The sequence below is a fragment of the Protomyctophum parallelum genome (genome assembly GCF_964188405.1).
Source record: "Protomyctophum parallelum genome assembly, chromosome: 23".
NCBI classification, from domain to species: Eukaryota; Metazoa; Chordata; class Actinopteri; order Myctophiformes; family Myctophidae; genus Protomyctophum; species Protomyctophum parallelum.
In genome coordinates this window covers 25,177,014-25,202,054 of record NC_139715.1, presented here as the reverse complement: position 1 = coordinate 25,202,054, position 25,041 = coordinate 25,177,014, and the positions used below count along the sequence as shown (strand labels likewise).

Below are 25,041 nucleotides of genomic sequence, written 5' to 3'. Positions count from 1 at the left end.
GGGTATGATGATGATGTCATCGTGCACTAAACCTCTATTAGATGACCAGCCCGTTGTAACTTCTTAACGAGGTGGTAATTAGACGATCAGCTCGTTATAACTTAATGAGGTGGTAATTAGACAATCAGGCTGTTGTTCTTTAACGAGGAGCAGATGTGTAACCTGCACAGCTGAGACCACCGCTGCGCTTCTTCTGACTACGTGAGCAGGTCAACAAACAACCTGTTTTGGGTTCATCATCGTCATTTTTCATGGATTTCACAATGCCACGCAAGACTTCCCGGTCCTTTATTGGCATCCCCATTTCCTGCTTACTGATGCATGTGTCCCGAGCGATGACATCAGGGAACGACAGCTTTCTACCTCTGGTCTGCTTTGAGGCAGGACTCCAGAGAAGAAGGGAAGATATAACCTCATGGTTAGCTCTGTGTATAGCAGTGGCCGGCAAACTGTGTTCTTCTGGATCGGACCAGTGAAGAAACACGGGGAAGGTTGACGTATATTATATTTGTCGATGGGTGGCTCTTCCAAGAGAGATTTCGCATTATTGGGTTAGGCATCCTAAGTTCAAAACCAACCAGTCCGCGGGCATGTCCCGGGCTGGAACAGCAGAGGAAACAAAGTTCCCAGTCCACTCCCGGATTGCCGTCCAGTGGCAAGGCGCTCGCGGTAGCGTAGCTGGTCCCATCATGGGCCACTGTGGACGGACACAGCGCTAGAAGGCCAGGCCAGGCCAGGCCCAACGCCTCTCTTCCTGATATAGCTGCCAGCGTCGGCTGTCGGCATGAGCAGCGCCTTCTTGTGTGCGAGCTTGCTGATCATGTTGAAGCACACTGCAAATGCATGCTTAATATATCTGGTTAGAGGACTATGAAAAACTGGAATTTTGTTTTAGGAAAGGTATTTTTGCTTTAGCAGACTTTTTATGCAAAGCGTGGGAAAAAAGGCAAAATGCTTTGTTTGTGTAAATATGTTTCTTGTACACAATGCAATATTGAAGCAATGATATGGTGTGTCCTGTAAGTCCATGTGGGCTGGGCGCCTTTGGTGCATGACACAAAAATAAAGAATCTATCTATCTATCTATCTATATCTGCACCCACACCCACATTAAAGGGGGTAGTTATAATGGAGCAGTTTAACGACAGACTTTTATGAGCAGGAGGGCGCTTTGGATATCTTCTTCACTAACACGCACATTCACTCGTGCACTATTGGCTCAAACAGCTTATAAACCTCTCATGTTTATCACTGTTTTTTAAATTGTACACACAAAAAAAGTAATGGTGTTTAAATGGTTCTTCTTTATTTAGTGAATGGTTCCTCATATGGTGCAGAGAACATTTTTACAGTTGTAATTATTAGGGCATGGTTCTTTATAGAACCATGCAGTCCTTCCAGCAAACCAGTTTTGGTTGTAGTTGACACCATTATTTCTCTGTGTGCGTGTGCGCTCGTGTGAGAGATAACACAACTGGTCAGAGGGTTCGTGGACCCCACGCTGGGGGTCTGACCTGCCTCACGCTGGGGGTCTGACCTGCCTCACGCTGGGGGTCCGACCTGCCTCACGCTGGGGGTCCGACCTGCCTCACGCTGGGGGTCCAACCTGCCTCACGCTGGGGGTCTGACCTGCCTCACGCTGGGGGTCCGACCTGCCTCACATTGGGGGTCCGACCTGCCTCACGCTGGGGGTCCGACCCCCACCTGCCTCACTCTGGGGGTCTGACCCCCACCTGCCTCACGCTGGGGGTCCGACCCCCACCTGCCTCACTCTGGGGGTCTGACCCCCACCTGCCTCACGCTGGGGGTCCGACCCCCACCTGCCTCACTCTGGGGGTCAGACCCCCACCTGCCTCACGCTGGGGGTCTGACCCCCACCTGCCTCACGCTGGGGGTCTGACCCCCACCTGCCTCACGCTGGGGGTCTGACCCCCACCTGCCTCACTCTGGGGGTCTGACCCCCACCTGCCTCACTCTGGGGGTCTGACCCCCACCTGCCTCACTCTGGGGGTCTGACCCCCACCTGCCTCACGCTGGGGGTCTGACCCCCACCTGCCTCACGCTGGGGGTCCGACCCCCACCTGCCTCACGCTGGGGGTCTGACCCCCACCTGCCTCACGCTGGGGGTCTGACCCCCACCTGCCTCACGCTGGGGGTCTGACCCCCACCTGCCTCACGCTGGGGGTCCGACCTGCCTCACGCTGGGGGTCCGACCTGCCTCACTCTGGGGGTCCGACCTGCCTCACGCTGTGGGTCTGACCCCCACCTGCCTCACACTGGGGGTCTGACCCCCACCTGCCTCACGCTGGGGGTCTGACCTGCCTCACGGCTGTGGACAAATCGTCTCTCTGTTGATCACAACGTGTGTGTGTGTGTGTGTGTGTGTGTGTGTGTGTGTGTGTGTGTGTGTGCGCGCGCGCACGTGTGTGTGTAACTAATAAAGTGAGGTATGTTGGTTGTAACAGTAAATATTTGTAGAGGACAGTAAAAAATAAGTGGGGTAAAAAAACACTGTTACGCGCACACACACACACACAGTACAGTACACACCAGGAGCACATGTGCACACAATTACGCATGCAACAAACACACACACACACACACACACACACACACACACACACACACACACACACACACACACACACACACACACACACGCGCACACACACGCACACACACACACACACAATGCATCTCTCTCTCTCTGTATGTCTTTCTCTCTCAGTGCTTCCATATGAGGTCATGTTATTTCAACACTGCATGTCGCTCTGCAAGGACACACTCACTCACACAGCGCGTGTATTGTACTTGTGTACACACACACACACACGCACACGTGCGCGCGCGTGCGCACATAACTGCAAGGAAACTGACCTGTAAGGGTTCATTTGGTTCCATGTGTACACACTCTGAGTTACAGACCTGTAGCCTAAGGTTCAATTTGGTTCCATTCTGTACACTCTCAGTGATATAGACCTGTAATGTCAGCGTCCATTTGTACACTCTCACAGTTACAGACCTGTAATGTCAGCGTCCATTTGGTTCCATTAGTACACTCTCACAGTTACAGACATGTAATGTCTGCGTCCATTTGGTTCCATTAGTACACTCTCACAGTTACAGACATGTAATGTCAGCGTCCATTTGGTTCCATTAATACACTCTCACAGTTACAGACATGTAATGTCAGCGTCCATTTGGTTCCATTAGTACACTCTCACAGTTACAGACATGTAATGTCAGCGGCCATTTGGTTCCATTAGTACACTCTCACAGTTACAGACATGTAATGTCAGCGGCCATTTGGTTCCATTAGTACACTCTCACAGTTACAGACATGTAATGTCAGCGTCCATTTGGTTCCATTAATACACTCTCACAGTTACAGACATGTAATGTCAGCGTCCATTTGGTTCCATTAATACACTCTCACAGTTACAGACATGTAATGTCAGCGTCCATTTGGTTCCATTAGTACACTCTCACAGTTACAGACATGTAATGTCAGCGGCCATTTGGTTCCATTAGTACACTCTCACAGTTACAGACATGTAATGTCAGCGGCCATTTGGTTCCATTAGTACACTCTCACAGTTACAGACATGTAAGGGTCCATTTAGGAACACCCTTGAGGAACCACACTTTGAGACCCACTGGTGTAGCAGAGTGTTTCAACATGACTCTGTTTGACCAGAATGGAACAGAGCCTTCAATAGAATCATTAACACTGACTCTGTTTGACCAGAATGGAACAGAGCCTTCATTAGTATCATTAACACTGACTCTGTTTGACCAGAATGGAACAGAGCCTTCAATAGCATCATTAACACTGACTCTGTTTGACCAGAATGGAACAGAGCCTTCATTAGCATCATTAACACTGACTCTGTTTGACCAGAATGGAACAGAGCCTTCATTAGTATCATTAACACTGACTCTGTTTGACCAGAATGGAACAGAGCCTTCAATAGCATCATTAACACTGACTCTGTTTGACCAGAATGGAACAGAGCCTTCATTAGCATCATTAACACTCACTCTGTTTGACCAGCATGGAACAGAGCCTTCATTAGCATCATTAACACTGACTCTGTTTGACCAGAATGGAACAGAGCCTTCATTAGCATCATTAACACTGACTCTGTTTGACCAGAATGGAACAGAGTCTTCATTCGTATCATTAACACTGACTCTGTTTGACCAGAATGGAACAGAGCCTTCATTCATTAACACTGACTCAATTTGACAATAAGTACTGTAATTAAATTATTTCAGCACCTGCACTTTACTTGAGTATTTGTACTTCTGGATACTTTTTGATTTCCACGCACCAATCAATCTGTAATTTTCTCTATTATTGATATTTATTAATTCTGTAGAAAGTTTTTGGCTTTTTTTTGCATTGTATAAATTGTTAATCTGTCTTCAAAAGCAAACACACCTGTAGCTGATTGCAGCGTGCACGCACACACACACACACACACACACACACACACACACACACACACACACACACACACACACACACACACACACACACACACACACACACACACACACACACACACACACACACACACACACACACACACACACACACACACGACTATACAGGTCATGTTGTATACAGGACTATACAGGTCATGTTGTATACAGGACTATACAGGTCATGTTGTACACAGGACTATACAGGTCATGTTGTGTACAGGACTATACAGGTCATGTTGTATACAGGACTATACAGGTCATGTTGTACACAGGACTATACAGGTCATGTTGTATACAGGACTATACAGGTCATGTTGTACACAGGACTATACAGGTCATGTTGTATACAGGACTATACAGGTCATGTTGTACACAGGACTATACAGGTCATGTTGTATACAGGACTATACAGGTCATGTTGTACAGGACTATACAGGTCATGTTGTGTACAGGACTATACAGGTCATGTTGTACACAGGACTATACAGGTCATGTTGTACACAGGACTATACAGGTCATGTTGTATACAGGACTATACAGGTCATGTTGTATACAGGACTATACAGGTCATGTTGTATACAGGACTATACAGGTCATGTTGTATACAGGACTATACAGGTCATGTTGTACAGGACTATACAGGTCATGTTGTACACAGGACTATACAGGTCATGTTGTATACAGGACTATACAGGTCATGTTGTATACAGGACTATACAGGTCATGTTGTATACAGGACTATACAGGTCATGTTGTATACAGGACTATACAGGTCATGTTGTATACAGGACTATACAGGTCATGTTGTACACAGGACTATACAGGTCATGTTGTATACAGGACTATACAGGTCATGTTGTATACAGGACTATACAGGTCATGTTGTATACAGGACTATACAGGTCATGTTGTATACAGGACTATACAGGTCATGTTGTACAGGACTATACAGGTCATGTTGTACACAGGACTATACAGGTCATGTTGTATACAGGACTATACAGGTCATGTTGTACAGGACTATACAGGTCATGTTGTACACAGGACTATACAGGTCATGTTGTACACAGGACTATACAGGTCATGTTGTATACAGGACTATACAGGTCATGTTGTACACAGGACTATACAGGTCATGTTGTATACAGGACTATACAGGTCATGTTGTATACAGGACTATACAGGTCATGTTGTATACAGGACTATACAGGTCATGTTGTATACAGGACTATACAGGTCATGTTGTATACAGGACTATACAGGTCATGTTGTATACAGGACTATACAGGTCATGTTGTATACAGGACTATACAGGTCATGTTGTATACAGGACTATACAGGTCATGTTGTATACAGGACTATACAGGTCATGTTGTATACAGGACTATACAGGTCATGTTGTATACAGGACTATACAGGTCATGTTGTACAGGACTATACAGGTCATGTTGTATACAGGACTATACAGGTCATGTTGTATACAGTACTATACAGGTCATGTTGTACAGGACTATACAGGTCATGTTGTACAGGACTATACAGGTCATGTTGTATACAGGACTATACAGGTCATGTTGTACACAGGACTATACAGGTCATGTTGTATACAGGACTATACAGGTCATGTTGTATACAGGACTATACAGGTCATGTTGTACACAGGACTATACAGGTCATGTTGTATACAGGACTATACAGGTCATGTTGTATACAGGACTATACAGGTCATGTTGTATACAGGACTATACAGGTCATGTTGTACAGGACTATACAGGTCATGTTGTATACAGGACTATACAGGTCATGTTGTATACAGGACTATACAGGTCATGTTGTATACAGGACTATACAGGTCATGTTGTATACAGGACTATACAGGTCATGTTGTATACAGGACTATACAGGTCATGTTGTATAGGACTATTCAGGTCATGTTGTATACAGGACTATACAGGTCATGTTGTATACAGGACTATACAGGTCATGTTGTATACAGGACTATACAGGTCATGTTGTACACAGGACTATACAGGTCATGTTGTACACAGGACTATACAGGTCATGTTGTATACAGGACTATACAGGTCATGTTGTATACAGGACTATACAGGTCATGTTGTATACAGGACTATACAGGTCATGTTGTACAGGACTATACAGGTCATGTTGTATATAGGACTATACAGGTCATGTTGTATACAGGACTATACAGGTCATGTTGTACACAGGACTATACAGGTCATGTTGTACACAGGACTATACAGGTCATGTTGTATACAGGACTATACAGGTCATGTTGTATACAGGACTATACAGGTCATGTTGTACACAGGACTATACAGGTCATGTTGTATACAGGACTATACAGGTCATGTTGTATACAGGACTATACAGGCCATGTTGTATACAGGACTATACAGGTCATGTTGTACACAGGACTATACAGGTCATGTTGTACAGGACTATACAGGTCATGTTGTATACAGGACTATACAGGTCATGTTGTACACAGGACTATACAGGTCATGTTGTATACAGGACTATACAGGTCATGTTGTATACAGGACTATACAGGTCATGTTGTACAGCATCTTGCAATGGGTCTGGTCCAAAAGATTCGATACACCACCAAGATACCCATGTACTGTACCTGTCTAAATACTTCCTTAATGTTAACGAAGTCCACACCCACAACACCAGAGGGAGTGCATCAAACCATGTGCAACCCAGATTCGGCACAAACTTCGCTCCTATGCCACCAAAATGTGGAACGCCCTACCAACAGTCATTAAGACATGTGAATCCCTTGACTCCTTCAAATCCGCTCTCAAAGGGCACCTACGGACGGCTGCAATTCGAAACTGGACCCCATAAAATCTAATTCACCCCCCCCACATGAAAATGACTATGGGTTCTCACAGTAAAGTGTAGCAATAGTGTAAGACTGATCTCTCGTGTTGCGTTTATAAACAGGTGCGTCCTCCACTCAAACGCACACTTCATGCCCCATTGAGCACATATAGGGTTGGGCAACGCGCAACCATACTCCACCTGGCCAGAGGTGTCATTTACCTGACAAGGGCAGGTGGGCAACCCTTAATGTCAGCACCTGCATACATGATCGTTATCATACAGGCCTATAATTATCTTAGCAGTGTGTCTCAGTGCATTAAGGCAGCTTTCACTGCGCAGAAATGGAATGGAATATGGATGTGTATATTACAGGAAACTCCCGTTAAACTTTCCAACAAACTCCGGTAAACTTCCGAATTGTACCATCAAAATGTATATTACCGTATATTAACTGTATATGCCCGCTGAACTTGGTTCACGGGCAAAATACAGTGCCCGTAATTGCCCGTTAACTCCTCTTTTCACGCAGTGTATTAGTACAGTATTATAGATAAAGGTACATAAAACAGTTATAATTTAAATCTTACCAGGGTCTCTCTGTGGATTAGAGCAGCCATTAGTAGGCTACAGTATTATATGAAACAGTTATAATTTAAATCTTACCAGGGTTTCTCTGTGCATTAGAGCAGCCATCAGTACAGTATTATATAAAACAGTTATAATTTAAATCTTACCAGGGATTCTCTGTGCGCCACTGCAGCTCAACACCAACAGCAACACAGCGACGTGGAAAGCATGCATGTTGAACAGACTGTTAAATTACACTAAACCTGACTCCAATAGACACCCTCAATTAGTCTGTGTAGTGTGTGTGCGTCTGTGTGCATATAGGTGTGCAGCAGAGTGTGTGTGTGTGTGCTAGGTAAACGTGTGAGTGAGAGAGAGTGAAGCCAGAACAACTTCTCAGCAGAGACTAGTTCAGCTACAAAGTCACTGCAGCTCAAAATACAGCTTTTTATATATACACACACACACACACACACACACACACACACACACACACACACACACACACACACACACACACACACACACACACACACACACACACACACACACACACACACACACACACACACACACACACACACACACACAAACACACACACCATGCTGGAGGCGGGATCTAATCTCTCTCTCTCTCTCCCCATCTCTCTCTCTCTGTATGCGTGTGTTTCAAGGTTTTTTCTTCTCTCTTTTCTTCCCTCCTTTACAGACAGACAGACAGACAGACAGACAGACAGGCATGACTCACTCAGGTCTTCAAGATACTGGTTAAAACAGGGATGGCACGGTGGCCCAGTCGGTATAGCGGTGTCGCCTCACAGTGGCGCCTCACGGTGGCCCAGTCGGTATAGCGGTGTCGCCTCACAGTGGCGCCTCACGGTGGCCCAGTCGGTATAGCGGTGTCGCCTCACGGTGGCCCAGTCAGTATAGCGGTGTCGCCTCACAGTGGCGCCTCACGGTGGCCCAGTCAGTATAGCGGTGTCGCCTCACGGTGGCCCAGTCAGTATAGCGCTGGCGCCTCACAGTGGCGCCTCACGGTGGCCCAGTCGGTATAGCGGTGTCGCCTCACGGTGGCCCAGTCAGTATAGCGGTGTCGCCTCACAGTGGCGCCTCACGGTGGCCCAGTCGGTATAGCGGTGTCGCCTCACAGTGGCGCCTCACGGTGGCCCAGTCGGTATAGCGGTGTCGCCTCACAGTGGCGCCTCACGGTGGCCCAGTCGGTATAGCGGTGTCGCCTCACAGTGGCGCCTCACGGTGGCCCAGTCGGTATAGCGGTGTCGCCTCACAGTGGCGCCTCACGGTGGCCCAGTCGGTATAGCGCTGGCGCCTCACAGTGGCGCCTCACGGTGGCCCAGTCGGCATAGCGGTGTCGCCTCACAGTGGCGCCTCACGGTGGCCCAGTCGGTATAGCGGTGTCGCCTCACAGTGGCGCCTCACGGTGGCCCAGTCGGTATAGCGGTGTCGCCTCACAGTGGCGCCTCACGGTGGCCCAGTCGGTATAGCGGTGTCGCCTCACAGTGGCGCCTCACGGTGGCCCAGTCGGTATAGCGGTGTCGCCTCACAGTGGCGCCTCACGGTGGCCCAGTCGGTATAGCGCTGTCGCCTCACAGTGGCGCCTCACGGTGGCCCAGTCGGTATAGCGGTGTCGCCTCACAGTGGCGCCTCACGGTGGCCCAGTCGGTATAGCGGTGTCGCCTCACAGTGGCGCCTCACGGTGGCCCAGTCGGTATAGCGCTGGCGCCTCACAGTGGCGCCTCACGGTGGCCCGTGACGCTGGGGGGCGTGCTCTCTCCTCCACGTCATTAGTGCCCGTACCCTAAGTGGAGTTGGAAAATCGTGGGCTAAAAATTATAGGAAAAAAATGAAAAAGGGATGCCACTATACCCAACAGGCCAAATAAATAGTAAATGGTGCATTTATATACCACATTTATCCAAGGCGCTTTACAATGACACACACACACACACACACACACACACACACACACACACACACACACAGAGGAAACCATGCAAGGTACCACCTAGCCAGATATTATCCCGCTTATTACATGGCTACCTAACAAATTAATAAATTGACCCAAAACACAACAAAAAAAGTATTCCATGAGTTGGCGCTGGCTGCGTCTGGCCAGCTGCGTCTGGCCAGCTGCAGGGCTGCAGCACTGTCGGAAAACAAGGAAGTATGAGTTGATCAAATATAATCCATTTTCGGGTTTACTGCTTCGTCTATTTCTCACTCAAATGTTTTCAAAAACCTTTTTGAGAGCAATGTTTAGCTGTAAATGACATTGTGTGTGTGTGTTTACATGGCTGTCATGTTGGAAACAGCAGTAAATCAAGCGGGGCGAAAGCCGCGCAGCAGGTGCTCAGAGGGTTTGATTAGGCAGCGGTGCGTTATAGAGCGGAGCGGTCTGTTATCAAGACATAACTCACCGCTGAATTCAGCGATTGACCAATCAGAATCAAGCATTCAACCAAGCCATGCAATAAAGCAGAGTATCGCGCAGCTTGTGCTTGTATGCCTATATGCATGCATTCTATGGTTCACAAACATGACGGTCTGACAGACAGACAGCAGACTGACAGTCACTAGGGCTAATTATATAAAGAACAATAGAAGTCCACATTATTTAATGGCACCAGCGTGTGTGCTAGTCGGCCAGTCAAAGTTTTAAGCCAGCTCGCCTCTCCAGTGCTCTCCTCGAAAGATTAAGCATGCTGCGCCGCCGGCTTGTGTACAATGTTTACATAGTATTCTTTATTCTCCAGCACGTTTCAACATGTTACCTTTCCACACACAGAGAGCTGCAGGGATGTTAAGGAATACATATAAAGTCACATCGTATGGAAGAAATCTATTTTTCTCTTGCCTCGCATTCATTTAGGAATCAATGCGACTCTCAAGAGACTGGCTATTTGAAGCATATGCACAATACATATGTACATGCACACACACACACACACACACACACACACACACACACACAACATACAATACATACTGTACAAACAAAAGACACGCAGCACTACACACACTACACGCATGTACACACGCAAACACTATACGCAGCGCGTGCACAATACTACACACAGCGCGTAAACACACACTTGCACGCACGCACGCACACACACACACACAGGAAAGAGAGAACACCCAAAAGAGAATCAGAACACCACTGTCAGATGAGACTGCACAGCCAGCCAGAGCAGCACCCATGCAGCAGCACCCATGCATGTATGCCACTGGATGAAGATGGAGAAGAAACAGTAACAACAACCGTGTCCATTTCTTTCCTCCCTAAATATTTTGCATACACACACAACTAAAACCCTGTGCACTCACTGGCCCGACCAGACGAGCTTTGTGCGAGTCGAGACTATTATGACCACACGAGACATTTGTGGAAAATGGAGCTTGCAATCCAGTGGCGTCACTGTCAAGTGTCAACAATAATCGATTCAGTAATGCAGGTGACCCCAGTATAGGTGACCACAGATGGCAACAGTGAGGAGTTTAATTGACATCTTGGCAGGGGTACTGCAAGGGGACAGCCGAGCCCCCTTCCATCCAGTCTAGCTCCAGGCCATCAGTGGACAAGTTTGATCTCCGGCTGAGAATGCCAAGAAAACTGACGTTATTACCTGTGACATCCCATTGGAGCATTGCCTCTAACAGGAGGCACTGCTCTGATGGAAGTCAAGGACTTCAAGTATGGGCTCATGATGGGTCAACTCAACGGAGAAAGATCTTAAAGTGAGGAAGGTGTATGGATCTCCAACCTCCCCCGTCAAACTAAACTCAGCTTCTTCTACGCAACGCTAGAGTCTGTTCTCCTATACGGCAGTGAATATACTGGACCCTGAAGCCAACCCTTCAGAAGTCTCTAAAGGGTGCCAAAACCAGAATGTTTTGTGCAGTACTGAAAATGGGTTGCGAACATTTTGACATTTTCAGATCGGCGGAACGCAGCCAATCAGGCTGGAAGCCAGGCTATGATGTATGGAGAACCGGGATGACTGCAGGGCTCGTCTGAGGACGACCTATGAGAAGCCTAAAGCCAGAGAATAGCAGATCTACAAGCCCAGCCACAACGCGTCACAGCGCAACAGGCTGTGGGCTTGTAGATCTGCCGGTTTTTGCATGACACGAGCGCTCAAAAAAAAGTGTATCTCTAACGCTTTAAGTTTAACCAAAAGGGCCTCCTTACAAGTATAGCACGCACACACACACACACACACACACACACACACACAGAGGTCTCTTTGTCTTCAGCTGCAGAAGTGCTCACACACTAACATCCATGGAACCAAATTGACCCGGTCTCCTGGAAGGGGGTGGGTGCGTTTGTAGACCTACGTGTGCAATGTGCATTCTTACTGTAATCCACTGCAATTATAAAACAATGAGAGAGAGAGAGAGAGAGAGAGAGAGAGAGATACTTTTTTTAAATGTTGAATCTAGAGCGCTCGTTTTGTGTTAAGCAACATCCTGCTGGCTGCCTCCTGCATTATGTGACTTTTAGAAACAGGTGGTACAGTCAGGAACAGGACTGTAGCGATTTGCAACAGCGCTTTCAAACTCTGACACCTATACAAAAATAATCACCTGCACGGAATTTCTTGAGAAAGTACAGGTCATAATCATAACATGTCTAACGGTATGGCATTAATTATGACAAAAACAAACCAAGAATGACTTACTTTTATACCTCTGGACTTCATAATAGCCTGAAGACTAAACAAAGCGATTCTGCCAACCATAAGGTTTTCTTTTTGAGCGAATGCGAACGAAAATAAAAGCCACAGGCTAGCTGACGAGGCTTTCTAAGGCAGCCAGCAACACTGGATACTAAGAACATAATGCTGGATGCATTTTAATCCAACACAATAAAGCTTCTGGTATCAAGTCCGTTGCTCTAGACTCCCCTTGTTGCCCATATATGGGCAACAAGGATCACATTAGATGATTGACACAGGGGTGAAAAATGGGTTACAAAATCGTGGGATAAAAAATGTATTAAAAAATATATAAAGCTTCTGGTGTGACTTGACACAGCAGCAGTTCAGCCTGTCAATCAGTGGGAACAGCGGTCAGCGGACATCAAAGGCAGAGGCTCAGCTGCAATTAATTAATTAAAGAGCTAATAATGACTGATCGAGTCCCGATGGCTGAAAGAAACAAATGGAAAAGGAAAGAACTGTCCTTGACAATAACCAATCCTACCGTTTGAATTCTGTGCACACCGCACACCACACACATGGAGAAAATATGAATTTTTAATGATATACAAAAGTTACACGTTATTTCCGTCAGACCAGGACCCTATAATTAGCTTATATGAAGAACCTTTATTATTATTAAAATATAAAATATAGAGTCAGACCATTTCAATATCTATCTTTAACCAAACAAACATTATTTGTTTCACACTGAAATTGGAAAAAGGAGAAAAAAAACACTCTAGGCATTTCTGTCTGTCTGTCTGTCATTACTATGCAGGGTGTTTATAGGACAGTGTTGAATGATCTCTCTCTCTCACACACACACACACACACACACACACACACACACACACACACACACACACACACACACACTTCAAAAACACGTGTTCTTCTCCAGATTTAACCTTTTTATGTTTTTGTCATTATTTTGTTTGCTATTCTGTATTTTCACAACTTTATTTAAATGTATGCTATCATATATTTGATCTTTTTTATTATTATGGTTTTTGAGTGGTGCATGCTAGCCACTCCAAATACCAACTATGTCCCCATGTATGTCTAAATGAGTACGGCAATAGCGTTGGTTGACCACCACTGGTTGGTCCCCAGCTGAATGTTGGCGAGTTGGTAACCAAATGACCCTTAAATAAATTCATGTAAAATTAAGGTTTCATTTCACGCTCTGGTCGTTTTGTAATAATGAAAATCTGCAGAGTAACTCACAGTCATAACTAAAGTTTTCCTAAAATTGATGCAGAGTAAAAGTACAATACTTGCCTCTCCGATGTGGTGGAGTAGAAGTATCGGAAATTGGAAATACTCCAGTAAAGTATTAAACATAACTCAAAATGCTACTTAATATGCTACAGTACTTGAACAAATATACGTAGATACTTTAACCCATTCTGAACGGGCACCCATTTTGGTGTTAGCATCATGTCGTGCTTTAGCTATTTAAAAATAGCAGATCTACAAGCTCGTATCGCGCCACCGAGTGGCGCGATACGAGCTTGTAGGTCTGCTATTTTTGAAAAATCTAAGACACTTTTAGAATCTGATCTCAGGTCAGAATGGGTTAATAATTAAACTGTCAGGATGTAATAGACATTTTTAGAATCTGATCTCAGGTCAGAATGGTTAAAGCACTGGTGTACTTTGGGCCCTGCATGTGGATCCATCCTCCATCTGTCCACAGAGAGGAGACCTGATGACGGACCATTATCTTCACACACACAGTCAGACACGTGCAAGTATTGGAGATACTCAAGTGAAGTAAAAGTATACCTAAATATTGTAAATCTAAGTTTCCACTACACACACACACACACGTGCACACACCCAGGTCCCACACCCAGTGTCACCCACACACACACACACACACACACACACACACACACACACACACACACACACACACACACACACACAAAACAACAACACAGCTTCATTCCAAAATAACATAGTTTTAGTTTTAGTTTTTTTAGGGGTGGGACTCACAACAACATAAACAATGAACATAAATAAATAGCTATCGTTTCATATATATTTTGGCCAATTATTTGGAGCACTATACTTGCAGTACCCCTCACGGCCCAGCAGGTTGCTGACTTCATTGGTTGATGAAAGAAACGTCTCTCTAGTTCTTAAAACAATAAATAAACATGAAACAATACATTACAATTACAGTAACATCTACACTAGCAGATCATATGATTGTCAATAAACAACAAACGAGAACAAACCCAGTTGAACACTGCACATTATGAACTATGTGGTTTCTCTGATTCATAATTATTTGAGTTTATAAATACCGCTTCTGCTAAAACGTGAGTTCCACTAAACGGAGCATAGCAGTGAAAGCCCATACATTTTTTTTCTCATAGATTTCCACAAAAAGCAAGGCTTTTGCACACCTACAAACGACAGGTGCGTCGGAGAAGGACAACCAAGTGCCCGACGTCATGCAAAAACATGTTTTGGCCGCGTAGGCCAAAACATGTTTCGGGTATAGGCCAAAACATTGCTGGTTCCCAATTAAAACTCCTTCGTCACCACCAGGGGGCGCCAAAAGGCTCAGACCGTCATTATATATCTATTTTTTTATTTTATTAAAAAAAAAAAATCTAAAAAAGAAAATAGTCTAGGACATCATAAAAAATAAGTTAAATAAGTCATTGGCTGTCATTGAGTAATATTTTCACTGTATTTGAAGACAGTGTATCTTTTCCATAGAGATAATTTTCACGAGGCTCCTGATGAATCATGAAAATATTTGAATATTAAAAAAAGAGCTTTCTATACAGTGGGACCACAACATGGTGCTCCTTAGGACCCTGTGCAGCGTTCCATTTGTGAACGGCTCTTCCGTTCACAAATGGAGGCGTCGCCAAAAAGCAGTAGAGGAATTCTTACTCAAGTAAAAGTGCCGACATCACATACAGTAGTGGAAATACATTCAAATGTACCTAAAATTATCAACAGTAAATAAAAGTAAAGATTATGCAGAGTGTTCCGTGAAAAGTTTAACATTTTCAGAGAACATACATAACATTCTAAAATTAGCAGATCTACAAACTCACAAGGCCCAAAGACATGGCACACTGTGAGTTTGCAGATCTACTAATCTGTAACCATATGCAGCAAATGCACGTTGAAGGGAAACTTAATTCGTTTTGAACCTGGGACCGTTCGGACCACAGATAAACACTGTTGGAATTGGTCCATTCAATCACCTCCAACAGACAAAAGCTGGTCATATATTTATGTCATATATTTGATATATTATGAGTCATTCAGACACAATAATATCATAATTTATGAATGAGGCATTAAATAAAATAATATAATCCTGAATTTGGATGGATGGGTAAGTAAGTAAATAAGTAAGTAAATAAAAAACATGAACATTCATTCATTAAATGCATATAAATTAATAAATTAATGCATCAATACGCAAACCACCTGAAGGTGACCGAATGGACACATTTCCATTATTTGTGGTTCAAATCATCTAAACATAATTGCCCTGCAGGTAAAAAAAAAGAGAAAAATACAAAAAACAAAAAACACAAAACAAATAAAATAAATCCTGTTTAAGTGAAATAAATATATGTAAACATTCATTTCAATCACACACGTGTGTGTGTGTGTGTGTGTGTGTGTGTGTGTGTGTGTGTGTGTGTGTGTGTGTGCGCGCGCGCGCATGTGCTTGCACTGAGTAAACAGCTGGAGATGAAAGACAAGATGAAGAATAATTTGATGACCGGCAGACTAAAGACTGCAGATCTGCTATTTCTGTTCTACTATGAACGTTTCCCCCAGAATAGGGTTGCTGAGGTTCAAGTGGTTGAACACCAAGTGGAAAACAGATTGTCTCCAGTTTCCTTGTGACATACTGGGTCTTAGAGGGAGATATTCACATATCGGCCGTATTCACGTATAGCGCAAAGGTTCTAACAATGAACTGATGTAACTCAGGTGGTGCCAGCATAGATGATAAAGTTATAGAGCACCGAAGTCTGATGTCAATATCGCTAGAGGGCGCCAAGTCCACGGGTTCATGTGCTTTGTATTTGCATCGTAATCCCCATAGGGGGGATTTTAGATCGCCTCAGGAGGACTGCGTTTGAAAAATACACCAATCATCCCGGCCGTTTCACTCATATGGATATGAAGAATCAATTGACTGAGAGAAAACTCTAATGTCACTGCTGCTGAATTAGTTACATTGTCGCTAGACTGTATCAAATGACTGGTTGATGGTCATAAACGATACAGAGACACCTCCCCGACAATATCGCAGATACAGATACCGTTTACTTTTGGACCACAATTCTTATACAGTATGAGAGGATTTTAAGATGACTCCATATTCTCGATAGAGAAAAACTTCCATGAACCAGAACCGGATGAGCGAGTGACATCAGGACTTTAGAACCAGGGGATGAGCAAGTGACATCAGGACTTTAGAACCAGGGGATGAGCGAGTGACATCAGGACTTTAGAACCAGGGGATGAGCAAGTGACGTCAGGACATTAGAACCAGGGGATGAGCGAGTGACATCAGGACTTTAGAACCAGGGGATGAGCGAGTGACATCAGGACTTTAGAACCAGGGGATGAGCGAGTGACATCAGGACTACCAGGGGATGAGTGAGTGACATCAGGACTACCAGGGGATGAGCGAGTGACATCAGGACTACCAGGGGATGAGCGAGTGACATCAGGACTACCAGGGGATGAGCGAGTGACATCAGGACTACCAGGGGATGAGCGAGTGACATCAGGACTTCGGCGCTCGATTTACAGGGGTGACCCGAGACAAAAATATTCCTATAGCACCTCTCCTACCGTCCCATGACCCGGTCATCACCTCTCCTACCGTCCCATGACCCAGTCATCACCTCTCCTACCGTCCCATGACCCGGTCATCACCTCTCCTACCGTCCCATGACCCGGTCATCACCTCTCCTACCGTCCCATGACCCAGTCATCACCTCTCCTACCGTCCCATGACCCGGTCATCACCTCTCCTACCGTCCCATGACCCGGTCATCACCTCTCCTACCGTCCCATGACCCGGTCATCACCTCTCCTACCGTCCCATGACCCGGTCATCAAACTGTCGTCTCAGGAACGCCACAGAAACAAAACAATCTCCGTGAATTCAAGGCTTCATGGGGTGTGTACAGAAATTAATAGAAAATAAGCCATGTGTTGGGTGAACTGCTCCTTTAAAGAGAATAAATAACAAATAACATTACGGAAACACACAAACATATTTACATCAACCAGGAAGTGAATCCACGAAAAGGTCACTTCCGGTAACTATGGTAACATACATCAAAGAAAAAAACAAAAAAGAGGGATAGAGGGAGAGAGAGAGACAGCGAGAGAGAAAACCTATCCCGTCCGACCGACAATTCAATGAGTTGTTTACAATCACCACGGTAACTGAATCGCAGAACAGCTTCCATCCCTTCTCCCATCATGGAGTACACAATCTGAAAACACACACACACACACACACACACACACACACACACACACACACACACACACACACTTATAAAGAATAGAGACGGCACTGGAATTCCCCTCCCATCCGCCCATTTTCGGCCTATCTATAGACGTTGTTCGTCCGTTAGTGCGTGTGCGAGTCATGAACGAACACCACGAGTCGTTTGTTCGTGAGTGCGCATGCGAGTCATGAACGAGCACCACAAGTCGTTTGTTCGTGAGTGAGTGCGCGTGCATAGATATAAAAAAAATCACACCGTGTTAACTGAGTGGTGCAACTCTCTCTCTCTCTCTCTGTCGCTCTAAGTAATTAGTCTCATGTAACGCAGCTGCGCCTAGTTTCTCGCCGGAAGCTGCCGATGCCATAAAAAGTATAGGTGAGTTCCAGGCTAGCGCTCTAGTGACGCACGCTCATGCTTCCGCGGGGGGGCGGGGCTTCGCAAGGAATCTGGGGGAATGTTTTGCCTTCCTTTGAGCACATACGCTCCAGAGCCGGAAAGGGTGTCTACGTTTATATGTCTATGTCTATGTGTGTGCTTGTGTGCTTGTGTGTGTGTGTGTGTGTGTGTGTGTGTGTGTGTGTGTGTGTGCCAGCATGTCCATTTGGCTTAATTGCTTCCTCTCGGTGGCCGGGGCTTCATGGGCGCACATCTGGCCCAGTGAACTGACACACACGCGCAGTTACAGCCGGAAATCAACAAAATTCGATAGGAACGGAAGTCAACAAAAGGAAACTAATAATGGTGTAACGCAACGCTAATAAACAGCGTACACTTTGATGAAGTGAAAAAGGGCCTCGTTAAGACCTCCATACGGTAATGGTCAACGCCTGTGTGCAAATTCAGAGCCATTGGTGCAGCCAGTGAGGAGCAGCGACATGTGCCTCAGACAGAATTCCTTTGTACAGACATTCCCTTGTTTATAGGTACTGTAGATATTCTAAAATTCATTCTAAGAGTTGTCTGACTGAAGTGTAGTTTATGATATTCTGTCAGCTATGGGACTGTATTTTATGATATATATTCTGTCCGCTATGTGACTCTGTATTTTATGATATATATTCTGTCAGCTATGTGACTCTGTGTAATGTATGATATCGAGTCATAACCTCTGTAACCTCTGTTTTTGGAGAGAAGTGGCTATTCCTTATTTCAAAAAACCTATAATTTGACATATTTAAAACATGAACGTGTGTCTCGCCAAACAGCTGGTCCAATCTGTGTTGCCTGTGTGTGTGTGTGCATGTGTGTACCTCAAGGTTGTCTGTTCGCCTCCCGCTATGTGGTGGAACTCCGGCGCCGTTCCAGGAACCTGTGGGCGTTGCAACAGAACCGGATGAGAAACAGAACTCCTTCTTACCGTTCTCAAGGAATCTCAGAACTCTGAGAGTGTACAAATGTGTACACCATAGACTGTAAAAAAATATGGACAAAGCGTTCCCCGGGTCTAACATGAACGTAAAATGAAGCCTGTCAGTCCTTGAATTGTAAGTCGCCATCTTTCTAGATCCGTTTGGGCCCAGCTGGCCCATTGGCTGGCCCAGACAACGAGGCGGGACTTCCCCCCTTCTTCTTTTTTTTTTTCAATTTACTTTTTATTGAATTTTAATCAGACAATTGACAATACAGAGTACAGACAATACAAAACAAGACAATACATACAATACACACAAGGGGGAAAAACTGCTTCTCTTCTCTATTGATGATCAAAAATAGTACCTCAAACAGGTGTATCTGCTTCTACAGGTTAAACAAATGAATTTAAACTAAATCAGGTCTCATTGTCAAGATATGAGCAATCCATCTAAACCAGTTATCTGTGAAGACTTCAACCTGGCCTCTAAAGCAGAATGTAATTATTTCCATAATAAATATACCATAGATTAAATCAATCCATTAATTTATAGTTGGTATAACATTTGTAAGACACTTTTTTGTTAAGGCTTTTTTTTTTTTGGATGGCACCAGCAATACCCTCATTAGATACTGATCCTGCTTTGCAAAGTGAAGTCCTCCCAGATCTGCAAGATACATGGTTTTAAAATCAAAAGGAATGTCAACACCAAAGACTGCTTCCAGGACACTGTGGACACTTCTCCAAAATGGAACCACAGAAGGGCAACTCCAGAATACATGAAAATGATTCGCCAATGTTTCCCCACAGAGTCCGACTGATGCGTGTAGTGTATTTTCTGAGCTGGAGTGCAAAAGAAACTACTCACATTTTTCCAGCTGAATTCTCTCCATGTGGGGGAACTACTCATTTTCCACTGATGTTCACATATTCTTTCCCAATCTTCTGTTGATATAGTAAGGTTGCCCTCCGTTTCCCATCTTGCTTTAATATTCAGAGTATTATCTCCTTTCATGTTTTGCAGAACTTCATATAAATTTGAAACCATCTTTAGATAAGTAGAGTCTGCATATGCATTTTGGAAAATCTTAATGATCTCTACTCCTGTTGTATCTTCTCTTCTTAATAGTTTTCTATTTATAAAGTCTCTGATTTGTAGGTACCTAAAAAGGTCCCAATTCTGCAAATTAAATTTGTCTTTCAGGTCCCCCCCTTCTTCTTAGTTGTTTTTTATTTTGACTCAAGTGGGTGGGGAATCCCGATCATAGACTGTAACGGTAGCCACGCCCCTCAGAACATGCGCAACTTTATGGTCATTTTTTTAATAAATGGGACCATAATTTTCCAAAAAGAATATTATGACATTAGAAATGAGACTTTAAACTAGTGACTGGAAGCAAAAAGTATTCATGACCATGTTTATTAAGGTAATACAGTCTAGGTGAAGTTGGGCCCAAATACATGGACTTCTATGGGGCTATGGGTTTTTTGGGCCCAATGACAGCGCCACAACAGGCCATTATATGAACTTTCAGGAAATCCCGATTTCCTTGTGGCTTCACAAAATATCTGTCTGACTGCCCCCCTGGTGTACACACTGTAAGCTTCCATTTGCACACTCTCAGAGTTTTTTTTTTTTTTTTTTTAGTTTAGTTTATTTGATCATCCTTCAGTTTCAAATACAATATTTAAAGACAATGAATGTAAGCCGTTATGAAAACAGAACAAACAGACCCGTAAGGGTCCATTTGGTTCTCGACTATCATAAGGAAAGGATGAATGCCTTATAAGCTGATAAATGACACACTCTCTGCGGGATCGGAAAATATCTGCTATCTAATCTGTCTGAGCCAATCAGAGCGCAGCGCTGACTCAACAGCAATCGGTTCACCTCAAATGAACCAACCCTTACCACACACACACACACACACACGCGTGCACACGCACACACAGTAATCTGACTGATTATTAATGATCAGGAGGTTCAGCGAGCCCCTCTAGCCTAGCGGTAAGGTGGCCATTCATCCGGATTTTGATCGATGCTGTCATCCGACTTGCGCCCACCTCTGGACAGACTTATACGATATTTATATAATATCTCCGTACACAGATGAATGTGTCTGAGGCAAAGACTTGGTCTTGTCCGTGGCAAATGTTATATTTTCTGTAGTTTCTGTACATACGTAACTTTCGTTTTACACACCATCATAATGTTCTTATTTTGATCATAAGACCCAATTTCTGAATGTCATGTCTCAAGGTAATCCTCCCAAATATGTACTGTAGGCCTATGACCCTTTTTTTTATGACACTGTGGCATATTAGGAGGTCTCAGATGTTTCATTGTCAAGGACCCCTTTAACTCTATCTTAGTGTTTAAATTAATTAAAGTTAACATTCCGTTGGCGAAAGGGCCTTTCTGTGTGGAGTTTGCATGTTCTCCCCGTGTCCCCTATAGGGTAGGTACCCTCACAAAAAACATGCAGTAATCCTGGTCACTAAACTGCCTCCCCCTGGCCAGCCGGGGCGCCTGATGGAGGGGAAAGGAACTGGTTGGAATAACGTGTTCCTTCCGCGCGCTACGTCCAACCAGGGAAACTCCCCCCTGTCAGGTGTAAAGGAGCAACTTGGACACTCAGGCATGAAGGAAGCATGAGTTCAAGTCCGTTGCTCTCCCCTTGTCCCCCATATATGGGGACTAGGTTGGTGGAGGGTGTGTAGAGCCCAGGATCACATTAGATGATTGACACAGGGGTGAAAAATGGGTTACAAAATCGTGGGATAAAAAATATATATATAAAAAATAAAAATAAAAGTTAACATTCCGTCCATTCGGTTACGGGTACTTGTTGCAGGTCTTTTTGAGTATGAGTTGGTCAAATTGGACACGTGAAGAAGAAATATACTGTAGTGGTCCTCTGGAGGAGAGACAGGGAGTTCCCGTGACTGACCGACCAGGTGGATTATATCTGGAGTGGACTCCCACTGGGAGGAGACCCCCTGGCAGACTGAAGACCAGGTGGATTATATCTGGAGTGTACTCCCACTGGGAGGAGAGACCCTGGGAGGAGAGCCCCTGGGAGGAGACCCCCTGGCAGACTGAAGACCAGATGGATTATATCTCCCACTGGACAACAAACATGCTGAGTGTAGTAATGTAGGCCTATACATGTTGAAACATTCACATGCACATTATTTACTCACACGTGAGTTTGTCGGATGTAGTCGGCAAGATACTGATCTCTGGTGTGAGACTCTATGACCTTTAACCTGTGTTGTAACTCCTATTGAGAGAGAGAGAGAAATAGAGAGAGAGATCAATATAATGAATACAATGGAAACAATATAACATAAGAGAGTGAATGATCATAATCTGCCTGCCTGTCTGTCTGTCTGTCTGTCTCACCTCAGGGGTCATGGGCTCATGTCTGTCTCCTCCAGCAGGGGGCAGTGTGTTGAAGTAGGGTGGGAGGTCGTCGTCGATGCGACGGTAGTACTCGGGGGGCTCGTCGTCGTAGCGATGGTAGCCGCTGTCCCCCTGGAAGGCGGGATTGAACTTCCCACCTCTGTCCAGCGATGGGACGCTGTTGCCGTGACTACAACGGGACAAAATAAACAATAAATGCAGTCTCATACAAAGGCTAAATATAGATCTGCGGTTACCAAACCTTTAGCACAAGAGCCAAGAATAGAATTTTCACTACTTCTTAAAGGTATATTCAGTGATTTCACTCAGAAAACCGTAGGTTTCGTTTTTGGCTGGGACCTAAGCCTTTCATCCAATCAGGATAGAGAGCCAAAAACGAAACCTAAGGTTTTTTGACCCCCAGGGGTTAACTGGGGACAGGGAGGAACTCCTTATATGGTCAGCAGACTCTGACTCTATAGTAGAGAGGATTATCACAAAACAAAAAAATAAGTGATATTTGAATTAAGTGAAATCACTGAATATACCTTTAAACATTTGTTTGCTAATTTACGGAATTTCTTAAATTTGTATTTTATTTCACTGAATTTGTTTTAAATCCATCAATTTTCAAAGGTTTAAAAAAAAAAAAATTATACGTTTTGAAAAAACGAAATGTAGACAGAGACAGACAGACAGACAGGTACCATTTCTCGGTGTCATCGGCGGAGCGGTTCTGTTCTCTCAGGAGGCGGAGCAGGAAGTAGACGGCGCCCGACGCCACCATTAGGAATCCGGCGACCGATGCCATCGCCGCGGCGACCACCACAGGCTCCGCCTCCGACACAAACGCCTCACAGCGTTCGCCGTGGTAACCAGCAGCACACCTGACAGACAACAGACCAACATACATTAAAGGACCACTTCACCACTTTTCAACCTACCTTCATAAAATTGGTCCTCACTAATGTTCATGATAAAATGCCACACACGCACGCACACACACACACACCTGCAGACGGCTCCTCTCCCGGCTATGACATCACAGGTGCCGTGGTTGTGACAGTAGTGAGTCATGGTGATGACGTCGTGGTCACAGAGGCTCCGACAGGGCGTTCCGTCCAGGCTGACGTAACCGTGGCGACACACGCACTCCGCCACGCCCGACCAGCGGTTGACCTGGCACGCCGAGAACTCGTTACACGCCTGGAACTTACAGGGATCCGCCTTGTCCCCTGGAAGGCAGGCGCACACACACACCGCACACACACACACACACACACACACACACACACACACACACACACACACACACACACACACACACACACACACACACACACACACACACACACACACACACACACACACACACACAGGAACTTACAGCGATCTGCCTTGTTCCCTGGAACTCACACGAGCATTTTAATTCTTTGTTTGAATCCACAAATTAATCAATGCATTAAGAATGACACGTGTATCATTAATTGCCAGGTGAAACCACCCTTGGATCTCCATATATGGAGCTGACCTGTTCTGACACTCCATTATGTTGATCTGTCCTCATCAAATCCTGTACATGCTCCTAATATGGCCAGTACAGAATTAATTCCATGCTGATCTGACCCCCCCCCCATGCCAAAGCGCCAGCGCTCGGCCAGCAGTCTGCTGTCAACGAGGTGGATGCGTGCACGCGACCTCGCCCTTTAGGGTGACCATATCCCTTTAGGGCCTTTAAGGTGACCATATCCCTTTAGGGCCTTTAGGGTGACCGTATCCCTTTAGGGCCTTTAGGGTGACCATATCCCTTTAGAGCCTTTAAGGTGACCATATCCCTTTAGGGCCTTTAGGGTGACCATATCCCTTTAGAGCCTTTAAGGTGACCATATCCCTTTAGAGCCTTTAAGGTGACCATATCCCTTTAGAGCCTTTAAGGTGACCATATCCCTTTAGGGCCTTTAGGGTGACCGTATCCCTTTAGGGCCTTTAGGGTGACCGTATCCCTTTAGGGCCTTTAGGGTGACCATATCCCTTTAGGGCCTTTAAGGTGACCATATCCCTTTAGAGCCTTTAGGGTGACCATATCCCTTTAGGGCCTTTAGGGTGACCATATCCCTTTAGAGT

The 25,041-nt window shown here is 45.0% G+C and overlaps 1 protein-coding gene across 1 annotated transcript in view; it reads right to left on the bottom strand.

Annotated features, from left to right (window-relative positions):
* LOC310854414 (target of Nesh-SH3-like) overlaps nt 1-8,296 on the bottom strand; it is a 58,854-nt gene extending 50,558 nt beyond the window's left edge. Inside the window, exon 1 of the mRNA XM_083759050.1 lies at nt 8,079-8,296. Coding sequence (XP_083615176.1) covers nt 8,079-8,145 — 67 coding nt within the window. The 5' untranslated portion in view covers nt 8,146-8,296. The remainder of the gene's footprint in view (nt 1-8,078) is intronic.
* Between the last annotated feature and the right edge of the window lie 16,745 nt (nt 8,297-25,041).